At 40.9% G+C, this 27,943-nt stretch overlaps 2 protein-coding genes across 5 annotated transcripts; one reads left to right on the forward strand and one right to left on the reverse strand.

Moving 5' to 3' along the window:
* The first annotated feature begins 2,397 nt into the window (after positions 1-2,397).
* LOC134865900 (nuclear factor 7, brain-like) lies at positions 2,398-5,737 on the forward strand. The gene has a single exon (XM_063885718.1). The coding sequence runs from the start codon at positions 2,625-2,627 to the stop codon at positions 4,017-4,019; it is 1,395 nt and encodes a 464-aa protein (XP_063741788.1). The 5' UTR covers positions 2,398-2,624; the 3' UTR covers positions 4,020-5,737.
* Positions 5,738-6,338: 601 nt separating this feature from the next.
* LOC134865895 (WW domain-containing adapter protein with coiled-coil-like) lies at positions 6,339-26,700 on the reverse strand. 4 transcript variants are annotated; one of them, XM_063885709.1, is made up of 13 exons: positions 26,377-26,700; positions 25,896-25,929; positions 25,102-25,291; positions 23,221-23,312; positions 20,911-21,026; positions 18,070-18,167; positions 17,620-17,898; positions 13,840-13,956; positions 9,289-9,437; positions 9,047-9,138; positions 8,377-8,560; positions 7,156-7,283; positions 6,339-7,066 (listed from the first exon to the last, which is right to left on the reverse strand). In XM_063885709.1, the coding sequence occupies exons 1-13, from the start codon at positions 26,415-26,417 to the stop codon at positions 6,997-6,999; spliced, it is 1,590 nt and encodes a 529-aa protein (XP_063741779.1). In that variant the 5' UTR covers positions 26,418-26,700; the 3' UTR covers positions 6,339-6,996. The 4 variants fall into 4 exon arrangements, with proteins under 4 accessions (XP_063741779.1, XP_063741776.1, XP_063741780.1 ...); XM_063885706.1 differs by having other exon boundaries at positions 8,377-8,563; XM_063885710.1 differs by having other exon boundaries at positions 18,070-18,163; positions 20,907-21,026.
* Between the last annotated feature and the right edge of the window lie 1,243 nt (positions 26,701-27,943).

Below are 27,943 nucleotides of genomic sequence, written 5' to 3' on the forward strand. Positions count from 1 at the left end.
TTCAGCCCAGAACAGACTCTAAATAATAAGTTAAATGTCAGTGTACTTTGCAATTTGTCTGTCGATAATACATCAGAATAAATCGTGATTTGTAAAAGGTTTTACAAATGTAAAAAAAGACAGGGACTAAGAGAGAGTAACATTAACTCGGCATGTCCTTGAAGTGCAGATTAAAGACAAAAACCTGACTTGACTAAACTCAAAATATCTGTCAGGGCTAAAGCGTAAAGGTCAATTCAAGTTCAAGAAATCAGACTAATTGGATTTTTTTTTGCCGATGCACTGAATAGGTAAGTAACAATTACTTTAAAAATGTAATAAATTATTTTTATAAAAACTGATTATATTTTGGTCACTATACATTCAAACAGTAACTGAGAACAGGACAAGGTGGAAGTGGAATTGTCTTTTTGTATCATTGTGTTTTCAGTCTAGGTTTGACTGACCCTGTGTAATCTAATAAATACTGCATATGCTTATCCGCTACAAGAAGCACCTCTGCAATGAGAATTTGCAGTTCTACTAGCAAATCCTGTTGTTCCTATTCCTTCCCTTTGGCAACTTGGAGGCAGGCCATTGCATCAATAATGCAAAAGCTGCATGTCCGGGTGGTTGTTTGACTGCATGATGATATGGTTCTTAATCAAATGAAGACTTAAGTGTTAATAAACAAAAAGTTATATAGTATTAAACAATGAATTCTCCAAATCTGAAAAGGGCACATTTCCCCGCTGGATCTCAACTGAGTTCTTCTATTCAGATAAAACTTAAATATTCTAAGTAACATGGACACCTTACCCATGTTCATTCTCGCAGCTCACTTAAATTGAAGAGATCAAACACATATCCAAACATAACATGCAAACTAAACATATCAAACATCAATCTAACCATCAAAGCTGGTCAACCTCACAACAAGAATTCTCAAGTTCAGCATTTAATTCATTTGATGTCTTTGAAGAGTGAGAACCAACTCTACTGAAGTGTATCAGCACATTTGCTTTTAAGCTGAAGGACATGATAGAGTTTATAGGTAATTGTAAGCGTAACATTGACACCAAAGCAAATGCCGCTCTGTGGGATACCTTTTTAAATTTTTATATGCTGTGAAAAGCTGTACAACATGGTTTTGTTCAAAGGGCCTATTCACTGAAATTATAAACATACTTTCTCAGTAACCTTTAGTTGTGTCAAACCATGCAATGGTCTTTCATAAGTCAGGGTTTCAAGATGTCTGTCTCTGGGATTTTTCAGGGTAAAGGACAGAAAAAGTTGTATTTTTGTTGTTGTTGCTCCCAACAATGATGAGTAATAGCAGAAGTCTCAGGCAGAAATCTAAATAAATGTGTTTTTAAAAAAAAGGTCAGGAGATGCAGGTTAGGCCCTGTGAGCGGGATGGCTCAAACAAAAGGTAAGAGACGGAAGCGTTCGGGGTTGGGCAAAAGCAACAGCGTTTATTGTTCGAGAAATGTGCCCACAACAGCCAGCTCCGCGGTACTTTCAGGGCGGGCAAGGCCAGGACGGGGTGTGTCGTCTTCCCAGGACCCAGCCTACTGCAAGACAGACCAGAACCAGGTTACCAACATGCTTTATATTAAATGCCTGATTACCTGATTCCGATCAGCTGTCTGGTCTCCGGCCGAGCCACTCCCCTCACCCCAGCAGCCGGCGCTCTAACCACACCCGGCTGCCACAGGCCCCCTACTGTACTTGCCAAACACACACAGATGTGTCCCCACTTTCAATTCCATAACCTTTGTGAAATTTGCTAACGAGTGGTGGGCCTGATCTCAGATAAGAATAACAAGGGTTAACTGAATGAAGTAAAAGATCTGACGTGCTGGTGTGACGGCAACAAACCTCTCCTTGCAAAGAAAAAGCCGGAAAGTCCCCAAGCCATAGTCATGATCTCAGTATTGACCAATATAATTTTGATTATTATTTGGGCCGTAATCTCGCAGCCCTAGATTGACAGTCTGATTTTATTCATCCCAACAAACACTTTGTTTCTGTGTCTTGGTCACAATTCTTAAGGTTCCAAGTGAATTCCCCCGAAAAATGTTAATATGATTATTTATAACAAAAAAATCTAAAAAATAATATATTATTTTGCACAATATGACTCATCTGAAAGTTTGCCAAGGGTGTGTAAATGTACCTGTTTTTAGAAGGCCTATGTGGAGCGGTGCCAGCAGGAAAAGATGATAATCTAACTAAAGAACAAAGTTCAATATCATTGCACACACACCCCTCTGGGCGTTAAACATGCTTTTGACCCGTCAATCAGCAGTCGCATTTATAAAACAACACACACAACACAAAGCTCCACCCTATACATTACGTGATATCAATATATATATCGTAAAAAAACAGGAAACAGGTTTATGACTTCTCAGGGAGAGCACACACCGACAGACAGGAGGTAAGATATAAATATTACCTGAGCAAAGAGACTTGAAGGAGAACGTCCTGGCGGACTTAAGGAAGAAAATACTTATATTTTATTTCCATAAAACCTGTTGGTGAATGAAAAACATTCAAAGACGCTAAGTGAAAGTAACTGAGTCAGCTTTCAACAACAGGGAGAGAGTCACAATGTGTGTTCAGCTTTACTCAGGCACGAAATGGCTTCTAGATCAGAGGAGGATTACTGCTGTCCGGTCTGTCATGACATCTTCAGAGATCCAGTTGTTTTGTCATGTTGCCAGAGCTTCTGTAAAAACTGTCTGAACACCTGGTGGAAGACGAAACCACTGCGTGAGTGTCCAGTTTGTAAGAGACGATCCTCAATGGTGAACCCACCTGTTAGTCTGGTGTTGAAGAACCTGTGTGAGGCCTTTGTACAGGAGCGAGACCGGAGAGCATTGGAAAACCTCTGTAGTGTGCACTCTGAGAAACTCAAACTCTTCTGCCTGGACCATAAGCAGCCAATTTGTCTCATCTGCAGGGACTCAGAGAAATATACAAACCATAAATTCAGCCCTGTTGACGAAGCTGGGCCAAAGCACAAGCAGAATCTGCGGGATACTCTGAAACCCTTAAAGAGGAATTTAAGTGTTCTCGAACAGGTTCAAGGGAAGTTAAGCAAAACAGCAGAACACATTAAGGTCCAAGCCCGACAAACTGAGAAGCAAATTAGGGATCAGTTTCAGAAGCTTCACAAGTTTCTAGAAAAAGAAGAGGAAGCCAGGATGGCTGCTTTGAAACATGAAGAGGAGCAGAAGATGCGGATGATAACAGTAGAGATGGGCTTAAAGATGGCCGCTCTTTCAGACACAATCATAACCACAGAGAAGGAGTTGGGAGCCGAAGACGTGTCCTTTCTGCAGAACTATAAGGCTGCAGTGGAAAGAGTCCAGCTGCAGAGCCCCCTGCTGAAGAAACCACAGCTGGGCCCAGGAGCTCTCATAGATAAGGCCAAACATCTGGGCAACCTGACCTTCAACATCTGGAACAAGATGAAGGAGATGGTCTCCTACACGCCAGTGATTCTGGACCCAAACACAACAAATCTAGAACTCATCGTGTCTGATGATATGACCAATGCGAGAGGAGGAGATCAGCAGGATCTTCCCGATAATCCAGAGAGGTTTCACGATTATTACATCGTCCAAGGTTCTGAGAGCTTTAGCTCGGGGACTCACACATGGGCCGTAGAAGTTGGTGACAATACATTCTGGTCAATAGGTGTGTTAGCAGAGTCTTTCCAGAAAAATGGACCCACACGGACTGGATTATGGGAAATGCGGTTCCATAAAGGGGAATACTCGGTGCGGGCACTACCAGCTGCCGCCACTGATCTGGAGTTGCAGAAGAAGCCGAAGAGAATCAGAATGAGTCTGGATTGGAGCAGAGGACAGCTGACATTCTCTGATCTTGATACTAACACACACTTACACACCCTCACACACGCTTTCACTGAGAGCCTGTTTCCATACATTAGCACAGTGGATAAAGTACCGCTGAAGATCTTACCAAATAAGGTCGGTGTGACCAAAAACAAGTGTGCAAGTTTTTAGTTTGAAGGCGATGATAATAGTAGCAAAAAGCTCTTTATTTCTTTTTTAATGAATGTGTCCAACTATTGATGTGAATATACACATTGAGCACATTTATTAAATGAACGTTAAATAAGTTCTAACTTTATTTATATATTATTTAATCTCATTTGACAGTTAGATTTTCTGGAACATCATAATATAAACAGAAAATTAAATCAGGACTCAAATACTGTATGTTTGTGACATGTGGACCTAATTGTCTTCTTCAAGTATAGTAAAAAAATAAGCAGTGGATGAGAACAGATTTATACTAGTATAATAAATAAGAATATAAGCAATATAAGTCGCCTAAGGAAATGTTCACTACATTATTGTTATGGCCAAAATAATTCATGATAGCAATATAGAAAAGGTTTGGGAGGAAGAAACACACATAATTATCATTATTTACACAATGTTATCATGTGTATTTTTGTTTACATTTTTCCAAGCTCAGTTTTTGTCAGTACAGGTATGTTTCAGCAATTCTTTAAATCGCAGTTTTCAGGGTTCATATGCATTTTCTTGTTATAATGCGTAAAGTGTTTATTATGGGGGGTGGGGGGAATGCTTTGCACAGGAGGTCGGTCAAGTTTAAATCTCCAGTGGTGTAAAATGACTAAGTACATTTACTGAAGTACTGTACTTAATTACAATTTTGAGGTTCTTTACTTCCATTTTATGCTATTTTGTACTTCTACCCAACTTCAATTCAGGGATTAATTGTGTACTTTTACCCCACTACATTTATTTCATTCCTTTAGTTACTTTACAGACTTGGTTTAATGATGAACTATATAATCAACACTTAAACCAGACTTTAGTTACACCTGGAGTAAATTCAGCAGCTACCCTGCAGTATACAAAGCCATTAACACTAGCTGCACCTTTACCAGCTTTGAGAACACTTTAATGATCAATAATTACTATCAAATGTCATATACTGTATATTATTCTGAAATAAGCCAATCTGCAGAATGAGTTATTTTACTTTTGGTACTTTAGTATATTTTGATTCTAAAACTTGTACTTTTACTTGAGTAACATTTTGACTGCAGGACTTTGACTTCACTCTGGTACTTCTACTTGTACTGAAGTACAAGATTTGAGTACTTCTTCCACTTCTGGTTAACAAACATCTGGCACTCAACATTAAGTGTTAATGTTTCATACCAACTTACTTTCATGGTTGTCTTAGAGTTGGCAAAGTATGGACACGTGTCCTCTCCATTCTGATATTATCCTACGTTCTGCTTTTGTTTAGCTCAATTTCAATGACGACATGTTCAGTTATAGCTCATTTAATCTGAAAATGCAGAAAAAAAAAGCTAAACCAAATGTAAAGATTGTTCGCCATCTTGTGGCCATAAATGAAACTGCATGGTAAACGTTCTGATCCCTTCTTACAATTTCCTAAAGCAGTCAACATTACCATTCTGCAATGGCATAATTCTACACTCTAATTTAGAACAATTTAAACAATGCATTATTCATAAAGATATCTATTCACCAAACACACAATTACTCTTATTAAAGTGTTTAACAGCTGAACTGTGAGTACAAAGTCAAACAGGAGCTGTGGTATAATATTTTATTCTCATATTTTATGGAATACAAAGCCCCGACCCCTTCCCCCCACCCCCCAAAAGAAAACAAAAAAAAGTGTGCACATCAGATCTGGTGGAAACTAGTCAAGGACGAGGAAAAGTAGAGGTGAAAGACAAAAAAAAGGGGAAGTTGCTTTATGGGGTGTGGAAGTATACGACTGAAAATTCATGTTCGTAAAAGAAGTAAACCCTCATGATGAATGAGCCCTTAAAACAAAAGAGAGAAAAAAAGTCTGGCTTGGGTGAGTTGATAAAAGGGCTCCAAACAATGATTACAACTAAAATAAAAATGTCTTTCCTTCAACCTTTGTATAAACCATTATGACTATAAGGGCGTAATCAATTGTGTGCAACAATAATTTAGCTTTACATTACTGCGAATTCAGTCGCTTTGCTATTCTTTTACACAATCTGTTGCTAAGCTGCAAAATAGGAATGAAATAATTATCCCAATTTGACTTGGGAGAGAAACGAAAATGCTAACAATTATACAAAAAAAAGACAATTAGCAGAAGAAACTAGCTAGCAGGGCTACAAACGACCCCAAATATGTTCTAGCAGCCAAACTAGGTCCAATAATGTGGGCTTTTCCTCAAAGGTGGCTTTGAAACATCTGGAGCGTGTTTGAAAAAGCTAGCCATAGAGTCCCAGCGAAATCTGGACCACTGAGACTGAGAAAAAGCAACTGAAGCACATTTAAAGTATTTATTCTCGAAAATCTGGCCAAAATTGGTCTTCGCTAATCTCATGACGTGTAAAAGCAACCAGCCTCGAAGACACACTGGGTATGGCAAGAAACCACGGACAAGTATAGTGAATTAAAATAACATTAGTAACATCACTGCCATTGAATCCATACATCTCAATGCAATTTAAGAAGATCAGGGGAACATGATCAACTCCCACTGTCACACTGATTATTATGAGATGGTTTGTTTTTTTAGTTCATTTTCCAAAGAATGTAATCTTTTCCTGACCACTACACATCAAAAACACACCAGAAAACAAGTTAACCCGATACAATACACACAATCCAAGGTTCACGGTCCCGAAAGGTGCTGTTTTTGAAAAAAACAATGAAAAAAAAGAGCCCCAGGTCCTCCCTGTCCACTTGGTTAAAGTGTCCGACGCGCCGAACCGGTACTTTCAGCGAACGCAATTCATGTGGACGTTGGAAAAGGATTTTTTTTAAAGAAAAGAAAAAGACGTGTTCAGGATGGAGGTTCTTTAACAGCTTCTCTGCTAGGGAGAATCAACAGGCTGCAGCAGCTTGCTGTCCGTGTCTATTCCTCTTTTCCGATCATTATTTCAATCCATCCATCCCGGTTCTTTCTCCTCAGGTCAGGTCCTCACACCATGTACGAGTTCTGGTTCTTCAGCTTGTCTAGCTCTTTGCTCTGCTGCCTCAGAAACAGGATTCTGTGGTTGAGGAGGAAATAAGTAAATAAATGCAATGCTATGAATGTTCATTTGAGCTAATTAGGATGCTAATGTAACATTGAGCTCACCTCTGTTCCCTCAGTGTGGCCTGAATTTCACACACTCTGACCAGGGAGCGCAGGTTTTTCATCTCCGTGCAGATCTCAGACATGTACAAGCTGCCCATGTTGTGGAGGTCCTCGCGCAACCGAGCCGCCTGATGGAGAGGGATGAAAGTGCACTGTCATTGTTGCACACAAAAGGAACTTCGAGGCATGCATTGGTCTAAAAACTTGAAATACAGAAACACAAGCACTTCCTAATGTAACCGATGCCACTGGGCGGCTACGGCTCAGGGGTTTTTGCGCTGATCAACCAATCAGAGGATCAGTGGTTTGACCCACTTTTTGCATTCAACACGTCGGAGATGCCTTGGACAAGACACCCAACCCAAACAAATCCTCTTTTAGCAATGTCTTCAGTACTGAAGTTTATGCAAGTCACTTTGGAAAAATGCGTCAGTTAAATAACATGTAATGTACTGTCTGCAAGGTCTGAGGACGTTAACGTACATTACTAGACTTGCATATAACGTAAACGTTCAAAGCATCGGCTTGCTATTAACCTGATAACACACTGACTGATGATATTCAGCTACAGGTGGTTACACTACTGGCATAAGTCATTACTGCTAGTTATTATATATCTATGTACAGATTACAGGATAATCAAATACAATGAAATACAACAGTTTGTAAAACAGTTTCCACGTCCCTTCAAAAAAATATATATGAATATTTCCAAAATTCCGAGATTTTCTTATCCAACGAAACGTTTTTCTACAATCCGTATTTGTCGGCATTTTATTTTGAAAAACATTTAGACTGCGGTCACAAAACTGCAGTAATCTTGAGTACCCATTCTTCATTCGGTATTCACTCGATACCCTACAATACCAGTAAAAACACTTAAAGTTGTAAAGTACTAAACATTTAAAGCAGCATTCAGAAACTATTTCGGAATCATTTGGTTCAGTTCCAACGGAAATTATGCAACAAAAATAATACATAGAAAATGGAAAGAAATACCCAAGTAGTATAAGGTTTTAAAAACAATACTCAGGTTTTCAAACTCCTTAGAAATCCAATTAAAGCACTTGGACAGGGCATAGTTTGAGCCACACATCTAAGGTCATCATTCTTACCAAACTGATCATTTGCATAGTGAGAACCGGAAAGTGATATGAATGTGAGTGAGAGTGTGTGTGTGTGTGTGTGTGTGTGTGTGTGTGTGTGTGTTAGGGGCAGTACCTGTTTCTCAGTGTTCTCTGAAGGCCATCCTTGGATATGTCTGATGAGGCTCTCGTCAAAATGAGTTGCCAGGGAGGGGGTGAAAGTGCCGGGGTTTTCGGATTGGGTCTGGCTGCTGCTGCCGGAGGGGACGTGGGGCAACGCTGCACCGGGTACGTTTGATCCAGAGCACAGAAGGTCCTGGCTGCTGGGGCGAGACAATGGAGTACAAGGGGGTTCAGATGCAGCCAATAAAATCCAGTCATGTAACTGCAATTCATCCATGTGTAGCATTTACTCCTCCCTCGCAGTATAACCTCAGAATAACAAACACTGCTCAACAAACAAACTATTTTGTGTGAACAACATCCTAAATCGTTTAACACTTTAACTGCCGCAAGAAAATCAAGTGAGGCGAATTATAGCGCGTCAAAGATGATGAAATACTGCTGTACCAAAGAACATAACTAGCCGTGGAAATGCCTTCATATTGAACTATAAATAACTTTCCAGAGAATAAAACACCTTTGGAACTTCTTTCTACTAAACAAAATAAGACAAAGTTGCGGTCTGTAAAATCAGTTTGGGATTCAGGTGTCTTAGTTTACTTTCTTCTTGGGTTTTTTGAGTGTTTACCTAACCTAGTCATTTTAGTACCAAAAAAAAAATGCCGTCTTGAAGTGATTCCTACCTTCTCTGCTGGAGAACTCTGGGGTCCTCGGGACGCTTCTCTGCGGTCTGAGGCACGGGGACTGGTCCTTGTTTCGCTGAAGACATGCTGCCCTGTAGAGGGGGAAAGAGACGGCAAGAGATGACTAAATAAGAATGAAAACAAAAGGGCGTTTTGTCAAGGAAGAGAGTGGGGGTGAGTCATGAGTGGGGGGGGGTGGGGTGGGGGAGTACTCCTCCTTTACTTTTGGCACTGCGACTCACCCTTGTTTGTGAGGATGTGACGCCGCCAGGGTGCATGCCCAGGGGGGGTTTCTGGGTGCTCTGCGGCGTGCCGTTCCGTGGCGAGACGTACGGCCGTGGTGATGATGCGTCCGACGTCAGGGAGACCGGGGACTGACTGGAGTGCTGGGCTGAAGGAGAGGAAAGTCAAACACACATTAGCTGTGACGACGCATTGTACCGTATCAACCCAAATCCTGAAGTCATTTCCTTGCAAATAGTGAAGTATTGCACACATGACTAATCGATTTAGCTGCAAACAATCTGACAACAGCTAACTACACCGTGTTCCAAATTATTATGCAAATTATATTTTTCTCAGAGTTTCCTAAATAGTCGATGCAAATGACAGTCAGTATAATATTCAAGTCATCAACCGTTAAGAGTATAATTCAAATGTTATTGAACAAACCTCCCAATGATTACAGTATTTCTTTCAAAAATTAAAAGCTCTTTTTTTTTACGCTCTTAATGTCTTTCATGTTTGTAAAGCACTTTGAATTGAATTTGGAGCGGCATTTCAAGACGGTCCACAAGAGCTACGATACAAACTTCCCAGCTAAATCACCACTGCGCGCCCGAAAAGTCAAGGAATTGAAAAGTCAGCTAGCAGCACAACAGTCCATTTTTAGCAGGCCCAATACCAAGAGGAAGGCTGCAACCACAGCTTCTTATCGTGTCTGTCGTGTTCTTGCAAAAGGGAAGAACTCTTTCAAGGATGGTGAGATTGTGAAAGAAGCGTTCATGGAAGCCGCAGATGCGCTTTTTGCAGATTTTAAAAATTGAAAGGAGATTGTGTCTGCTATTCAGGATGTGCAGCTATCAAGAAATGCTGTTACACGGCGATGAAAGGGAATGGCGGAGGATGTTGAACAGCAATTGAGGAATGATGTTGACACATGTGAGTGTTTTTCTCTGCAAGTCGATGAATCCACTGATGCTGTGGATGTGGCTCAGCTATGTGTGTTCATTAGAATGGTTTTCGACAATAAGAGTGTACAAGAAGACCTGCTGACCATTTTGCCTTTGAAAGGGCACACAAGAGGCACAGATATTTTTCAGGTTAGTAAGAGCAAGTTGCCCCTCTTCAAATTCATCTCCATTACAACCGATGGGGCTCCAGCAATGATTGGACGTACTGCTGGGTTCATTGGATTGTGCAAACAGTCTGAATCTTTCCCGGATTTCCTGAATTACCATTGTCACCAGCAAGGGTTGTGCAGGAAGATTGTAAATATGAAAGACGTGATGGATGTGGCTAACAAGATTGCCTGTTCTGTTCGGGCCAGGAGTCTGCGATTATTCCGTGCGCAACTGGAGGAGACCGGTGCAGAACACACAGATCTGCTGCTGCACACAGACATAAGGTGGCTCAGCAGAGGTACATTTCTGGAACGGTTTTCTGAATTGTTGCCCGAAATTAAAGAATTTCTGAAACGTTCAAACCATGCTGAGTATGCACAGCTAGAAGACAGTCAGTGGCTCTTGGATTTCGCCTTTCTTTCTGATCTGACTGACAAGCTCAATAACTTGAATCTAGAGCTGCAGGGTAAGAACAAACACATCATCAACATGATCAGCTCCGTGAACACCTTTAAAAGCAAGTTGCTGCTGCTATCAAGCAGGGTGCAACAGTGTGATCTGCGGAACTTTCCACACATGGACACAGAACTGAAGCGTCAGGGCAAAGACTGCGGAGCTTGAGAGTGCACGTTATGATGATCAAGTGCAAAGCATCTTGTCAGAATTTGACAGGCGCTTTACTGACTTTGCATCCATTGAGCCTGTTGTCAGTTTTCTCAGTTTTCCATTTGGGGAAAGTATAACGTCCAAAGTGGCATCACTCTTCAACCTGGATAGCGGTGCCATTGAGAATGAGATCCTCACACTAAATAATGACATTGAGCTCAAATCAAGAGCTACACCTGACACAAATGTCCAATTCTGGAATCTAATGCAGAAAGAGAAGTACCCCAACCTCAGACAAACTGCAAAGAACTTGACTGCACTTTTTGGATCAACATATTTGTGGGTCTGCCTTTTCACATATGAAAATCATTAAGTCAAAATACAGATCCACCATGACTGATGACCACCTTGCGGCCTGCTTACGGCTGGCACTCTGCTCCTACTGTCCGGACTATGAGAGACTAGCTTCCTCCTCTCAGTGCCAGAAGTCCCACTAAGGTAGAGAACCACTTTTCCAACTTGAATTAGGCATTGTATTAATTGGGTTGTATGTTGTTGTGTTGTTACGGGCCAGTCCTAGGCCTTCTTGTGCTTATTCTTTGCACGACGTACATTTACTTCAATAAATGTATTATTGTTAAAACTTGATCTTTGTGTCAGAACATTGTGTTATTATATAGGTGCACAATTCATTGTGGCTACGCTATGGCTTTTGATATGGCTTGGTAGATCTCGACACGCTATCAACTTTAAAAGTAGATCTTGGTTCAAAAAAGGTTGGGCACCCCTAGTCTAGAGGATCCTACACCTTGAGGTTCGCAGGACTCCAGAGGCACCAGCGGCTTCAAATACCTGTATGCTGCTTTGTAATGGCTTTTTAGCAGCTGCTCTCCTAATCCGATGAATTTGTCTGGCAGAAACCTTCCTCATTACGCCTTTATCTGCACAAACCTGTCTGTGCTCTGAATCAGCCACAAATCTCTTCACAGTATGATGATCACGCTTAAGTTTTCGTGAAATATCTAATGTTTTCATACCTTGTCAAAAGGTATCGCACTATTTGACGCTTTTCGGCAGAAGCGAGATCCTTTTCCCCATATTGCTTGAAACCTGTGGCCTGCTAAATAATGTGGAATGTTCTTTTTAAGTAGTTTTCCTTTATTTGGGCTCACCAGGCAAACTAATTATCACAGGTGTCTGAGATTGATTTCAATGATCCAAAGAGCCCTGAGACACAATACCATCCATGAGTTTAATCGAAAAACAAAAAAATAAATGTTTATGACACTTAAATCCAATTTGCATAATAATTTGGAACGCGGTGTAAACAGGCTAGTAATGGAATAGGGTAAAACAAGCAGGGCTGCACAATTTATTCAAACTTTCTCGAAAGCGGAATATGGACAAATGCAATATCCAAATTGCAGTAAGCGTAATGCTGGTAAAGACAATACATTAGATATGAGCTAAATGAGGTATAGAGTGATGCAGTTCTACATATCTTTGTAGGCCAACCCAAAAGTAAGCATCCCAAGGGCTCCCTCGACAGAAAGCAATTGGATTTTCCAATTGAATTTCGGTATATTGCAGAAAATACGTGCTCCCTCACATTCAGATACTTAAACATGCTTTGTTAAGCAGGATATACTAACACCACTTTGTGGGGTTTTTTTTGCGTAATTGCAACTGGCAAAAGGAAAAAGCTAACGTAATGCTATAAATGAACTACATCATGGAGGCACAGCACCAGAGCTAGGCTAAAGGCGGACTCGTGTCAGAGTGACAATGTCTTATAGTTTTTTCAGCCACTTTTAGCATGCGCCATTTTTAATTGCGCATATAAGCATCTGACAATCACCAGTGGGGTAATTCCTGACGTCTAGACGCTTATTTCAGGCATCAGACCAGGGATCAGGGAACCAGAAGTGTTGAAATGCTAACGCGGTTCCAGGTCTCATTAGTGCGCCACTCAATAAGGACTAATGCAATATCCAAATTGCAGACAGCCCAATCATTTTTAAGGTAAAATATGTGTCAAAAAAGTATTCTGGATAAAGTGTTGTGGTGCTGAGATATGGCTGTGAAATATTTTAATACAGACTTAATTAAAATCTTTTTTTCAGTCCACTACAGAACCTCATCTGTACAATAACACCACACCATGTTTAGCTCTCGTTTATTTTATAATGAAATTTGAGTAATTATGCAGTAATGACAACTTCCTTGAAGGCAATTTCAATACTAGCCAATTTTAATGTGATTTCAAATATAAACATTATTCACGTTATTAATGAACTACATAATAAAAGCTATAATATTTTTAAGAGGATTGGTACGAAACATGATTTTTAATCAAGTTTATTTACTAGGACAAGGATTTGTTCCTGCAAAATTATATTTTCACATATTTAGCCGAGACCAAATATTGCTGCAACTGCAATTTATATACAGCACCACTCCATGTTGCAGTATCGATAACATTTTGAATAATTGTGCATCAATATCATAATACAACAATGCCTCTTTCAAATTTTACTGCCACACTTGTTGCAATTGCTATGTAACATGTCGTCTACCTCACTAGAGGCGGCTCATTTAAATACATTGGACGTCATGTTTAGTTTTTCACACACAGCTATTAATCAATCTGAACATCCCGTAAGCGATCCACGCTGTTAGCTTGCATAAAGAAATGCACAAATTTCATTAACTGAAGGTCAATAACAAATTGTGTCTTCAAAGAAAAAGGGCAGGGAGAGCAGATCACTTCAAAAATGTAATATTAAATAGGGAGATTAGTGTGTGTGTGTAGCAGCTGGTGGAACAGCGGGGGGGGGGGCGTACCTTGGTTGGAGTGCTGAGCGGCGGACAGCAGCGCAGTGATGTTGAAAGCAGGTCCAGCAGTGAGGAGCTTATGAAGCACAGACCGCAAGGAAGCTTGGGTAACGGCAGCTGCCAAGACTAGAGGGAGGAAAGAGTGACCACACACACACACACAAACACACACACACACACACACACACACACACACACACACAGGTGAGTGAGCAGGGGTGCACAAACAGGAACAGTGAGGTCAGAAAACACTAGTTTTCGTTTGACACTTTTCTAGAAAATGTTTATTTAACAACAAGCACATATGTTTGGGCAGGATTTCACAAAATAGCATGAATAATAATAAGTAAACGCTGTAGTTAGTAGCAGGCGAGGCGACCCTTTTATGACATACAGTGGGGCAAAAAAGTATTTAGTCAGCCACCAATTGTGCAAGTTTCTCCCATTTAAAAAGATGAGAGGCCTGTCATTTTTATCATAGGTATACCTCAACTATGAGAGACAGAATGAGAAAAAAAATCCAGGAAATCACATTGTAGGATTTTTAATGAATTCATTGTTAAATTCCTCGGTAAAATAAGTATTTGGTCACCTACAAACAAGCAAGATTTCTGGCTCTCACAGACCTGTAACTTCTTCTTTAAGAGGCTCCTCTGTCCTCCACTCGTTACCTGTATTAATGGCACCTTTTTGAACTCGTTATCAGTATAAAAGACACCTGTCCACAACCTCAAACAGTCATACTCCAAACTCCACTATGGCGAAGACCAGAGAGCTGTCAAAGGAGACCAGAGACAAAATTGTAGACATGCACCAGGCTGGGAAAACTGAATCTGCAATAGGTAAGCAGCTTGGTGTGAAGAAATCAACTGTGGGAGCAATTATTAGAAAATGGAAGACATACAAGACCACTGCTAATCTCCCTCGATTTGGGGCTCCACGCAAGATCTCACCCCGTGGGGTCAAAATTATCACAAGAACGGTGAGCAAAAATCCCAGAACCACACGGGGGGACCTAGTGAATGACCTGCAGAGAGCTGGGACCAAAGTAACAGAGGCTACCATCAGTAACACACTACGCCGCCAGGGACTTAAATCCTGCAGTTCCAGACGTGTCCCCCTGCTTAAGCCAGTACATGTCCAGGCCCGTCTGAAGTTTGCTAGAGGGCATTTGGATGATCCAGAAGAGGATTGGGAGAATGTCATATGGTCAGATGAAACCAAAATAGAACTTTTTGGTAAAAACTCAACTCGTCGTGTTTGGAGGAGAAGAATGCAGAGTTGCATCCAAAGAACACCATACCTACTGTGAAGCATGGGGGTGGAAACATCATGCTTTGGGGCTGTTTTTCTGCAAAGGGACCAGGACGACTGATCCGTGTAAAGGAAAGAATGAATGGGGCCATGTATCGTGAGATTTTGAGTGAAAACCTCCTTGCATCAGCAAGGGCACTGAAGATGAAGCGTGGCTGGGTCTTTCAGCATGACAATGATCCCAAACACACCGCCAGGGCAACGAAGGAGTGGCTTCGTAAGAAGCATTTCAAGGTCCTGGAGTGGCCTAGCCAGTCTCCAGATCTCAACCCCATAGAAAATCTTAGGAGGGAGTTGAAAGTCTGTGTTGCCCAGCGACAGCCCCAAAACATCACTGCTTTAGAGGAGATCTGCATGGAGGAATGGGCCAAAATACCAGCAACAGTGTGTGGAAACCTTGTGAAGACTTACAGAAAACGTTTGACCTCTGTCATTGCCAACAAAGGGTGTATAACAAAGTATTGAGATGAACTTTTGTTATTGACCAAATACTTATTTTCCACAATCATTTGAAATTAATTCATTAAAAATCAGACAATGTGATTTTCTGGATTTTATTTTCTCATTCTGTCTCTCATAGTTGAGGTATACCTGTGATAAAAATTACAGGCCTCTCTCATCTTTTTAAATGGGAGAACTTGCACAATTGGTGGCTGACTAAATACTTTTTTGCCCCACTGTATAGGCGATGGAAAGACATTTGTCTACACCAAAATGGCTCGATCATAAGCTTTGATTTCTTTCAACACTGTTTCCTTGAAAAACCTATTACAAGTCCTCAACCTCATAAACACAAACAGACAAAACAATATCTTTCCCACAAGTTAGCATTGAAAAGCTCTCCCTGGAGGGAACTTTGCGGTGGTAGCCTTTGCATACCATTTACATGCACAAAAACCTATATAACACACTACAGAACTGTCAAACCCCAAGAAGCATACTAGAGTCCCTTTAACCGTGTCTGATTCCCACCTTGGCAGCTAAGAAGTCACATGGGCCTTCTGTGATCTTATTCTTGTTAGAAAAGTTGCACCTCTTAACAAACCTCTGAGATTATTCTTAAAACTATTTTCTGAGAATTTTCCCGCTTCAGTCGAGACTAGATTCTGATAAAGGCAAAAGTTATTCACGCGCCGTCTCAGCCCTAAATAAAGCTCTTAAAAAAGGTCAAACATTTTAGGAAAGGGGAGGAGGGTATTTAAGAGGCTTAAGAGTTTCTTAAGCAGAGGAGAAAATGGTGGAAAGATTAAATGTAGGAGAGATATCATCTGATGCGTGCCTCGTGGTGCTTTGAAACCTGGAAGCATTCTCTCCTAAAATGTTTGAATGGTTAGTACCTCATAGAAAATAATAGTAAGAGATATTTTCAAGTGATTTTCGGTTCATTTTCTTGCTGCCATGACAATTTCCCTAGTTTATGGTACATTTTAAATCCTAAATACTTACTCAGTCGCCACAAACATTTAGGAAAGTTTGCTCAATTTATCAACCAATTATATCTAAGAATTTGATATTAGGGATGCATGGCTTTGATATTTTCAGCCGATCACGATGTTCAGTGACAATTTTGCCGATGCTTTACTGTAACTTACAGTAGAGTATGATATTGCAGACTAGGTTAGCCTATCCCTTTGAGAGAGAGAGAGAGCGAGAGCGAGAGCGAGAGCGAGCGAGAGCGAGAGCGAGAGCGAGAGAGAGAGAGAGAGAGCAGCAGACGCCCCCCAAAAGTTACAGCAGACCCACAGTCACGGCTCTATTCTTCAAACGATGCACGGACACCAGATTTTGACCGTCCGATTTAAAAACAACAACGCTAGCGCTACTTCTGCCGGTCAGCACTCAAAACATAAACATCGGAGCATGTGGCCGTATTCACCGATGTGCCGATGGTGGTAAACAGGGCTAACATCGGCCGGTGCTGATGTCTTAACGATGTATCGGTGCATCCTTATTTGATAAACAACGCAACAAGACATTTTCAGCTAACTGTTTAGCTGCCAAGGCGGGAATCAGACAATGTTAAAGGGGCCCTAGTATGCTTTTTGGGGGTTTCCCTTTCCTGTAGTGTGTTATATAGGTTTTTGGGGCACGTAAATGGTCTGCAAAGGCTAAAATCCCAAAGGTCGCTCCAGAGAGTTTCTCAATGCTAACTGCTGGGGAAAATATTGTTTAGGTCTGATTTTGAGATGGGAAATGGCTCAAAGGTGAGGACTAACAGTATTTCAAAGAAATGTTGAAAAAGAATCCAACGTAAGACTACATCTAAAGAATGTGTGCTTTAAAAAACAGACCTGAATAACCTGCTAGCTCAGAAACAGACATCAGTCTCTGTTGTGAACAAGTATTTGTCTGGTAATCTAATAGAATACAACCTCAGCTTTTCCAAACAAGTCTTGCGGATCTAGGGGAACTTTTGAAGCTATGGAAGACAGCTGTGTGAAAGTGACATGTGTTTCTGATGCGTTGCGTCCTCACCCTCATTGAGTTTGGCCATGTCCATGCTGCCGTTGTTCATCTGCAGAGTGGCCTGCAGCGCGGGGAGCAGCTGGTGGAGGAGGGCGGGGTCCTGCAGCAGCGCCGGGGACGGGGACTGGACAGACGAAGGCGCCTGCCCCGAGGAGGAGGAAGAGGAGGTGGAGGAGGACATGGCGGAGGGGGTGGAGCCTAAAGCACCGGGGGCGGAGTTCAGGCTCTGAGAAGAAGAGGAGGAATGGCCGGAGTTGGATGCTGTGGACTGGTCCCCTGATGTGGTCTCTGCGGGGAAGAGCGGAGGATTACTCGATACTTGACGAGGTAAACGTGTGGACAAGTAAATACAAATATTTCTGTTCATGCAGATCTTCGTTCATCTTTATATTAAGTAAATTCTGAGCTGATGACGATGTAAAAAACAAAAGCTGAGTTTTATGAATCTGTTTTACTTACTAGTTGAGGCTTTGTCCTGCAAGGCCTCTTGTCTGTAGTCCATGTCCCGGGGGAAACTGTTCGCCGGCATCTTGACTGGGTCTTTCTGTCGTTGCTCCCTGAAGCAGATAAAGCAGAAGGTGACAATAAGCGGGCTGCAGTTAGACTCTGAACCCTGAGCTAATGGTATCCTGAGGAGACGCGTGTGCTGCGTGGTCTGTTAGAGAGGAAATAATGACATGTTAATGCATGACGTAGAAGAGGAGCATCTTACCCAGTCAGGTTACTGAGAAAAATGTGTACTTAAATGTGCGGGATTTAATATAACCTGCATTATTAACGAGATGCCTTACAACTTTCTGTAAATCAAAAAGAAGGTATCTAAAATAAGAGTTGTTTAGGGACTGATTGTTTATAGTTATATTACCAATCAGGTGAGAGCTATGTTTACATTTTTCCATGACTTATTTCAAAGTTAGTGACCTTGCTTTGGTGGCTGTGCATTAAACAAAGGTATATCTAAAACTCAAGTTAAAATGAAGAATGTTTTCGGATGATGCCATCTCCCTCACCCTCCACACTGCCCTCTCTCACCTGGACCAGAGGAACACTTATGTGAGAATGCTGTTCATTGACTACAGTTCAGCATTCAACACCATTGTGCCCTCCAAGCTCATCATTAAGCTCAGGGACCTTGGGCTCAACAGCGCCCTCTGTGACTGGATCATGAGCTTCCTGACGGGCAGATCCCAGGCAGTGCGGATGGGGAACATCACATCCTCCACCTTGACCCTCAACACCGGAGCCCCTCAGGGTTGTGTGCTCAGCCCTCTCCTCTACTCCCTGTTCACGCACGACTGCGTGGCCACACACAGCTCCAACACCATCATCAAGTTTGCTGACGACACGACCGTCATCGGCCTGATCACAGACGGCGACGAGACGGCGTACAGAGAGGAGGTCAGAGCCCTGACATCTTGGTGCCAGGACAACAACCTCCATCTCAACGTCAGCAAAACAAAGGAGCTGATTGTGGACTACAGGAAGAGGCAGAGAGAAGCACACACACCCATCACCATCGACGGGACTCCTGTGGAGAGAGTCAGCAGCTTCAGGTTCCTCGGGGTTAACATCAGTGAGGACCTGACATGGACACATCACACCAGGGTCATATCCAAGACGGCTCGACAGCGGCTCTTCTTCCTCCGCAGGCTGCGGAAGTTCAACATGGACTCCAGGATACTCTGCAACTTCTACAGGTGCACCATCGAGAGTATCCTGACTGGCTGCATCACCGCCTGGTATGGCAGTTGCACCGCCCTCAACCGTAAGACTCTACAGAGGGTGGTGAAAACTGCTCAGCACATCACCAGGACGGAGTTGCCATCCATGGAGGACCTCTACACCCAGCGGTGTAGGAAGAAGGCCAGTAGGATATTAAAGGACCCCCATCACCCCAGCAACAATCTGTTCTGTCTGCTGCCGTCTGGCAGACGGTACCGCAGCATCCGGACCAAGACCACCAGACTCAGAGACAGTTTTATACCACAGGCTATAAGACTACTGAACTCCTGAGCTGTGTGAATGTCTACTCACATCTGTTTATAGTACACACATACATATATATTATACACATCTGCCATACATATCTGTTTATAGTACACATATCTATATATTATACATATCTGCCATATACATCTGTTATACATAATATATGCATCTGTCCATACCTCCTCATTCAACAGTGTAAAGTATTTAAATACTTTCAATGTATTCCACATATGTATATATTTCACATCCTCAAATCTGTATTGTTAATATTGTAAATATTCTTCTCTCTTTTTCACTATTTTATTTATCTTTTGCACCATGTATGTTGAGTTGTTGGAGGAGCACGCGACATAAGATTTTCATTGCCAACATATACGCTGTATCTGCTGTGCATATGACAAATAAAACCTTGAAACCTTGAAACCTAAAAGTAGACAGCAGTATGTTTACCTACTTCAGCTTTAAAGAGAGTTGAGGAATGAGTGCTGTATCTTTCGGCTAGATTATTCTAACAATGTCTGTGGTTTATACAAGCTTAGGATAATCCATGTTTTGTTTAACAACATAACATGTGTCAGTAAACACCACACCTGTGAACATCTGAAGCTTTTACCTGTCTTGAAAAATTGCCGCCGCTACTAAACATCATCACGCCGAAGATAAGCTTTAATGTTAGCTTTAATGTTAGCTTGTTACTTCTGCCAATTGAATTTACGCTTGAACTGTTATAAAAGGGCCATATATATTTGGACACTATCCTGCTGACAGAACATGTCAGTATAAATGTATGTTTGCCACAGATCCTATTTAACTTTACATTACATGTCACTTGTTAGACGCTTTTTATACCAAAGCGACTTACATTCATTACAGTGGGCAATCGTCGTCTTGCCCAAAGACACAACAACATGCTGACTGCAGAGGGGATGGAACCAGAATCCCCCTGATCCGAAGTGCACTACCCCACTGTGCCACAGCCTCCCTATTTCCAACAATATTCCAAAATGCAATGGACAAATACCATTGCTATTTACCAGTCGGTCTACAGCAATACTTATATCCCCCCACTCTATTGCAAAATACAAAACATTTATTAGAAAAGTAACCACATGTATTACGTAACGTATATTTCAAATAGTTCCTTTACTTACTCCACTTTTGAGTTTAACTAGCAATGTGTAACCTATTACATTTCTAAAGTAACCTGCCGAACGCTGCAGGACTTGGCCTTAGAATAAGACTCTCGAATACCAATTCATGATTCAAATTAAATTGCACGCACTGTAACATTTCAATCTAAAAAGGACTTGCCTCTCCAGCAGGTCCTTGGGCTTCTCCCATTGGGAAACCTCAGTTCTACAGTTGTAGTAGTACTTCTTCCCAGAGGAGCTGATGTGTTCTGTCCAGTCATCTGCTGGCTCCTGGTGCTGAGAACACAACACATGAGAGGTTAATAAGGGTTATTATGACAAGTTAAAGAGCACTCCTGAAAATAGCTGAGAGCTAAAAGGTACACTTTACATTCGCAGTAAATAAATGATGCCATTTCCAAGAGCTACATCAGAATCAGAAAACCTTTATTCGTCCCACAGAGGGGACATTTACATTTGCTACAGCAACAACAGAGTCAAAGACAGCTTGAAAAAAAGCAGGCATTACATTTTTTAAAGATTAAATAAAACATTTAAAAAAAGAATTGAAGAAGAATAAGAAGAAGAAGAAGAAGAAGAAGAAGAAGAAGAAGAAGAAGAAGAAGAAGAAGAAGAAGAAGAAGAAGAAGAAGAAGAAGAAGAAGAAGAAGACCCTTAATCGTCCCACAGAGGTGACATTTTTACAACAGAGGGGAAGTTTTACAAACAATACAACCTGGAAGAAATATAATAACACAAGGAAGCTAATGGACTTCAGCAACAACACTGATTGGAAAATGGGATCCTATGCTCCCGTTAAACTAGTGGGATGATGGGGAAAACTGTCCTTGCGTTTGGCTGACTGTAAAGACTAAGTATACCTAACTTTGTGTTTCTTTAAACAAGTAACCATCAACGTACTCATACCCCTCAACATCGATTAGCTTATAAGTATGGATGGCAGTTAGTATTATAAATAATCATGGTCATGTTTACGCAAACAATTCCGGTTACTGTGACCATTCACGGACGAGAATATACTTATCATCCTGTCGTTACCATTTAAAATGCATCAAAATCAAAACCGAGTTATTTTAACAGAGGAGACTTGAGCCACAACAATACATTATTTGATAATTTAACAAGAAACAAAAGGGTTAGATGACCTAAACTTAGATAAATATGCATATTGAGAATAACCCTTGATTACAGATGTTATTTGACACTTATTAGTGCAACAAAAAAGGCTTTCAAATGTTATAATTTGCAGTTATGCAGAAAATAAAGAGAAATAATGTGCGTATGGATTTGATTCCTCTTCAATTCATCCTATATTTTCCACACTGTTAGGATAGCATAGAGAAGGGGGCTTTGAATCGATAAAGATAATTGTTTTGGACAACTGCAGGCTCACAAAAGGTGGACAGTTATGTCTGTAGCAGCTAACGGATACTCAAACCGTTCTGGGACTGGAAGTCGCAGCACAGAAAGGCATAATTATCATTATGCATGTATTAGCAAAATATAATCTTTAATAACTTCATCTTGCTAAACCTAAGATGGAAAGCACCTTTGTGTCTCTCCCTGTGTGTATTTCCTTTCCTCTCACCTCTCAAGAAGGTGAACACATGAGGAATGTAGACGTCATACTGTGTATGCATAAGCACCACTGTCCCGTCCACTCACTTCAAAAGGACAACAATTAACAGTAAACACAACTATTGATTTTGCAGACTAGCCATAGAACGACATAAGATTCTATCTCACAATGATCCATGTCAACGTGGTTGTGATATTATCCCGTTAATCATCAAACTATGCTTCTTGATATGATCCCTCAAATGGCACTTTGACCTAAATGTTTTTCAGAAACCAATATTTCTTTGCGTCACAGATAGGATTTACCTTTTTAGTGGACACATTTGTAGTGATAAACATGAGAATCAACCTATTTTAATGACCCTAAAGAATATTCCACCTACTAAAAATAAAAAGGAAAATAAAAACAAATCAACAATGTGAGTCTGTTCTTACATAAATATTCCTAATATCCTTTCTGGAGATCAAGGCACTTTTTTCATTTGATAGTGTGCTTTTTTTCAATTCTTTCTTGTAAGAATATTCACGAGTATGCTGTCAGTGTGAATTCACAATTATGTATGCTAAGATTTTATTGCCATCTGCAAAAAAAATCCTCAAGTCATCTTATTTCTATCCCAGAAAATGTCTAATATTTAGTATCTGCTCTCAATGCTATGTAAAAACCAGTGACAAAGTGAGATAAATGAAGAGATTTGTAAATATTTTAACAAAGAGAATCCTGTTACATGAATATAAAGTTCCAATCATGCATTGTTTTTGAGAGAGCGCTTTCTCCAGAGAAAGATGCTTCAATATATTGCCCATATACCATGTTCCACAGTGGCGTGACAGTCATTTCTACAGGAAATGCTGAGGGTAAATCATCAGATAACCGTGGGCAACGTCTTACCCTGTCTGCAGGCTTGCTCTGTGTCGCATGCGAGTCAGAGGCATGGTGGGAGCTGTTGTTGTGAGAGTTCTCTTGAGGAGAGCCGCTGGTCCCTGCAACAAAGACATTCATCAAGTCACAGAAAATACACAGGGTTCTGCGGAGGACTGAGACTTAGTGCAGCTGAGTGAAACGCTTTGTTAGAGGTTGCTTGCGCAGTGTTCACATTTGAGCAGTGACAGCTGTGTTGTGACCTGATGGCCAAATCATCTTAATGTAGGAAAGTCTTAATTTCCCTCGAAAAGAAGATAACAAAATGAACCAAAAACATTAACCAAATTGCTTTGTTAAAGAGAACTGGTTATGCGATTTGGAGTTTTCCCTCTCTTGTAGTGAAATATATAGGTTTTTGGTGCATGTTAAAGGTCTGCATATGCTGAAATCTCAAATGACGTGCCAGTGGGAGTTTCCCTACCCTGCCTGCAACGCCTCTTTTGGAGACCTTTGTGTACTTCTGTAACATATGCCCCTTTTCCACCAAACCGTATCAGGTTCAAGATCCGAACTTTTGCTTTTCTGGCACATTTCTTCTAGCCTGTAGCACCCCTTGTGTTTCCACCGCTCAGAGGCCGAGTGGAGCTCAAGTGGAGCTGCGCCATCGCGTCGTCGTTTGCATCAGGACGTAACCGTTTACGTGCCCTCTTATGACTGATTCATATTCAGTCTGACTGTCACACGAGCAGCTGATGCATACCCCCCCTCCCCATAAGTGAATGTGTTTCAGTCTGAATTGACGCAGTTTGTCATCACAACGCTGTTATGAAAGTGTTACTCTGACTATCTTGACTATTTTGCTATCCTATTGTGGCATAAGCCGTTTTCTACAGGCATATTTTACCGGTGTAGTTTTCGTTATGATTTTACTTTTGATGGCAACCTGTGTAGCCCATGTATTGATTCCATCTGATAGCTGCAATAATACAAACATCAGGAAAACGTCTGCCTGCTCTTCCCAATGATCAATAACAGTGAACGGATGGTGATTAAAGTAAGGTCAACAGCATGACACTAAGTCTGGTTAGTGTTGCCTGACTTTATAAAGTGTGTGATTTATAAGTGCGTGGTCGCGTTCTAGTCACTCTGCTCAGCGCTACTGCTTGTTACAACTTTTACTCGCCATGAACTGTTATTGCTCAGGTTAATCTCCCCCCTCCAAAGTAAGCGTGACGTATTGGTTTGTATTGGATCTTGGATCTTGCCGGGCAGCCGAGTGGGGCCAGAAAGCAACACGAAAAACCAGATCTTTATCGGCAACAGCTCCAGCTCCGGGTTGGTGGAAAAGCGACAATAGTCATATCACATGAAACAAATGAGCTTCTATTGGCTAGAGCTCCAACACATTGTACCTGATAGGTTAAAGGGCTGGACATCTCTGAGCGGTTTACCAATCATAACAGAGTCAACCAGCTAACCAATCAGAGCAGACTCGGGTGAAAAGAGGTCCTGCAGCACAGGCAGTATGAGAAAAATGAATTTCTTTTTGAACATTAAAAGCATGTAAACATGTCACAGTAGACGAACAAATACAAATACGAACCTACAAAATTAGCACAATAGGTCCTCCTTAAAAAAAGATATTGGCCCAGAATTTCGCAATCAGGGCCTCAGAGTATACAAGCCCACAATGTAAGTCACCAAAAAAGTAAAAATGAACCATGCAGAAGCTGATACTCGTCAAAAAACCTAACATCAAATGAATTGCAATAAGATAAGTGCAACAACAATCTGATATATTTCCTTTCCAGTGCAATAGCTGAACCAAATTGCTGCCCTTTCCTTTTTGTTTAGAAACCTTTAGACATAATATATATCAATGTGTAAGACCAAAAGATCCATGCTTACCATTTTTTCCTCTAACCGCGTGAGAGGTTTTTGCCTTGCCATGCCCCGTGCCGTCTCCGTGTCTGCTGACAGGACTTTCGTCAGAGCGTCGCAGCATCTTGTAAGGGGGTGTGGGGTCTGATGAGCCATCGCGCACCTTGTCATAGCGGTGAAGGCTGCTGGACTGGCTCTTTGGCTGAGATTTATGGGTCTGCATTGAATAAAGCATGACAGAAAGACTTGTTGTGATGTTTATGTGTCATTGGATTGTTAAATTAATGTCCAATGTGTGAATTCCATGTCTGTAATAATATTACAATTTGAGGCTACAGGTAACGGTCTCTGGTTTTGGGCATTTGTTGAACGAAGCCTAGAGGCATGTATTAGGAAGGTATGTTCAAGGAATACTACACTGGTGTCAAAATGCATCCCAACTGGACAAGTGATGCCATATCAACACAATTTAAGATATAACTCTCCTAAACTTAATAAAAACATTACATAAACTACCACAACAGGACTTCCTATGGAGCATTTTGTAAGAGCCATATAAGTGAATGTAGATACAATCTTTAGTGGTTTATTTTCTTCAAATGTATTATTAAGTTAGAATATATTTTTTAGTTTGACTAGAGGTATAATTGAGACCTGACTCATGTCATATACGTGAAAATGCATGTTGAGTTCGGTCAGGGTTGATGGATCCACCAACTACATGGATATTCATTTATTTTAATGGAAATAGGGCACTTTCATTAGCCACGTTAAGAGGAAACTAATGACAGGTGACTGTTAACAGATGTCATATGTCATACCTGATAGGATTGTGAATCCCTTCTGTCGTTGCACCTGTGAAAACACACAGAACAAAACAGTTAAAAATGTTAGCATTTAAACGATGGATTTCAGTTTTTAAATAGCAACACACTTTCTGGAACATATTTAACGTTAGCTACCGGCTATTAGCTGCCATTGGCTAAGTTAGCTTGATTCGCTACCTTAGAAACAACAGTTTTGTGTCAATAGCGGAATTTAACCGATAATATTTAACATGTATTGTACATAATGTAGCCTACACACGAACAGTTTATCATTACCATGTAAGTTAGCTAACACTACGCTAACTATAAGCTTTAGGAAATAACCGGAACCCAAAGCTAATTGCAGGCAAACTGTTAGCTCGTAGCACTGAAAGCTAACGGCTACAGCCTAAGATAAATAACCGGCCTATACATTAAAATATATGGTAAACCAAACGACTAGCTTTAAAGAGGTTACAGTTTGTGCTTAATTTACCCATCGCTGACTCTTGCTGGTTTCCTTGCATACATCACCATCAAGGCCGTGGTGATGTGTGTGTGTATGTGAGGGGGAACCGTGGCCTCCTGTCTGTCTGCTCTCACAGTTCTCTTTTCTTCAGCTTCCTGATATCTGGAATTTCTATAACCTACCAAACAGATACCTACAAGCTCTGCATCGGGCACAAGCACTGCATAGCGGGTGGTCTTTATCACAAACCACCCTCAGTGCATCGTCGGGCATATAGTTTCGGTATACGCTTAGTTCGGCCGATGTAGCTCAGCGAAAAGCAGCGGAGTCAGGAGGAAACGGAGAAGACGGACTCCTCCGTAATGTTTAGCTAGAAAAAAAGAAGTTCCGCTTTTGTATTTCAAAATAAAAGAACTTGCAAATATGCTATTTAAAGGAAAGAAAACAAAGAGATGAAGAATACATTGTTAACCTCTTCACATGTCATTAAGTTAGGACCAATGCTTTTATGCTTTAGCATAACAACCACACATATTAATGCTATTAATACATTGTAAACAGTTACGTCTGAACACGTGAATATATTCCTTGTGTATTTATGACAGAACGTTTTCTCAATGGGACGTACACTGCACACAAACATAACATAGTTATAAGTAAAACTGTACAATCCATTGAGAAATAATTTCATGTTTTTTTTTTTTTAAATCAAACAGGAAAATGCAGAATTGGCTACTGGAACAAATATGTATATCTTTTATTGTTTTGTAGATACATTTAAAACGATACCCTGTTACCTCGTCAAAGCAAAACAAACTCGTTAACCAAACATTTAACATTTGTACATTTGATCTTTTTTTTTAGTTTGCGCTCTTGTTTTGAAGTCAGTAGCACCATTTCCGGTATTAGCCTAGCTGTTTCTGGCTAACGTGACGCAGCTATAAACGGAGCTAGTTGTTGCTGTGGACTCCTCCTACGAGTTCACATCTCGTTGGCTGGAAATGTTCTGGGACACACCCACGGTCTGAGCTAGTCTGTTCTGTTGTCTCCATCCTCTTGGAGATACTTGAACGCTTGACTACCATGTACAGCGTGTCTAATACTGTCTCCTCCTCCTTGCACTCAATTAGTATGTTTTGTGGATAAATGGGCAGTACAGCAGACACTGAATCTCTGGTCAATGCACAGATGAGCAACAACCTTTATTTCTGCATGTATCCCACAACAGATGATATATGTTTGATTAATCTGTGTTAGCTTCCCATAAGAGAGGGCAAAGGTTAAGAATTACACACTGAACATGGTAAGTATGCAGTGCTTTTAATAAAGGGTCCTAAAGCCCCCAATGAAATCCATAACTGTGATAGTCAAGGTTGATGCACTCCCCCCCACACAATTATTTGTACCTTAAAACCAAAAAGTTTATATAATTCATTACCAAAGAGAACCATTTGAAATAAAAGAGCAAAAATGACCTACAAGAGTAAGAGGAGCCAAACGCTGACCTAAAAAATAAATGTAATCTTATTTCTGGATAGTGAACTAGTGTAAGCTAACTTTACGCCCCATTCTCTTTGATTGCTGTATTGATTAT

The sequence above is a fragment of the Eleginops maclovinus genome, chromosome 6 (assembly GCF_036324505.1).
Source record: "Eleginops maclovinus isolate JMC-PN-2008 ecotype Puerto Natales chromosome 6, JC_Emac_rtc_rv5, whole genome shotgun sequence".
NCBI lineage: Eukaryota > Metazoa > Chordata > Actinopteri > Perciformes > Eleginopidae > Eleginops > Eleginops maclovinus.

Coding starts and splice junctions, on each gene's coding strand:
- LOC134865895 (XM_063885706.1), bottom strand. CDS start 26,417: ATGGTGATGTATGCAAGGAAACCAGCAAGAGTCAGCGATGG. Junction 23,313..25,101: donor CGCGGTTAGAGGAAAAAATG/GTAAGCATGGAT, acceptor TCTTTGTTGCAG/GGACCAGCGGCTCTCCTCAA. Junction 9,139..9,288: donor TCACATCCTCACAAACAAGG/GTGAGTCGCAGT, acceptor CCCCCTCTACAG/GGCAGCATGTCTTCAGCGAA.
- LOC134865900 (XM_063885718.1), top strand. CDS start 2,625: ATGGCTTCTAGATCAGAGGAGGATTACTGCTGTCCGGTCTGTCATGAC.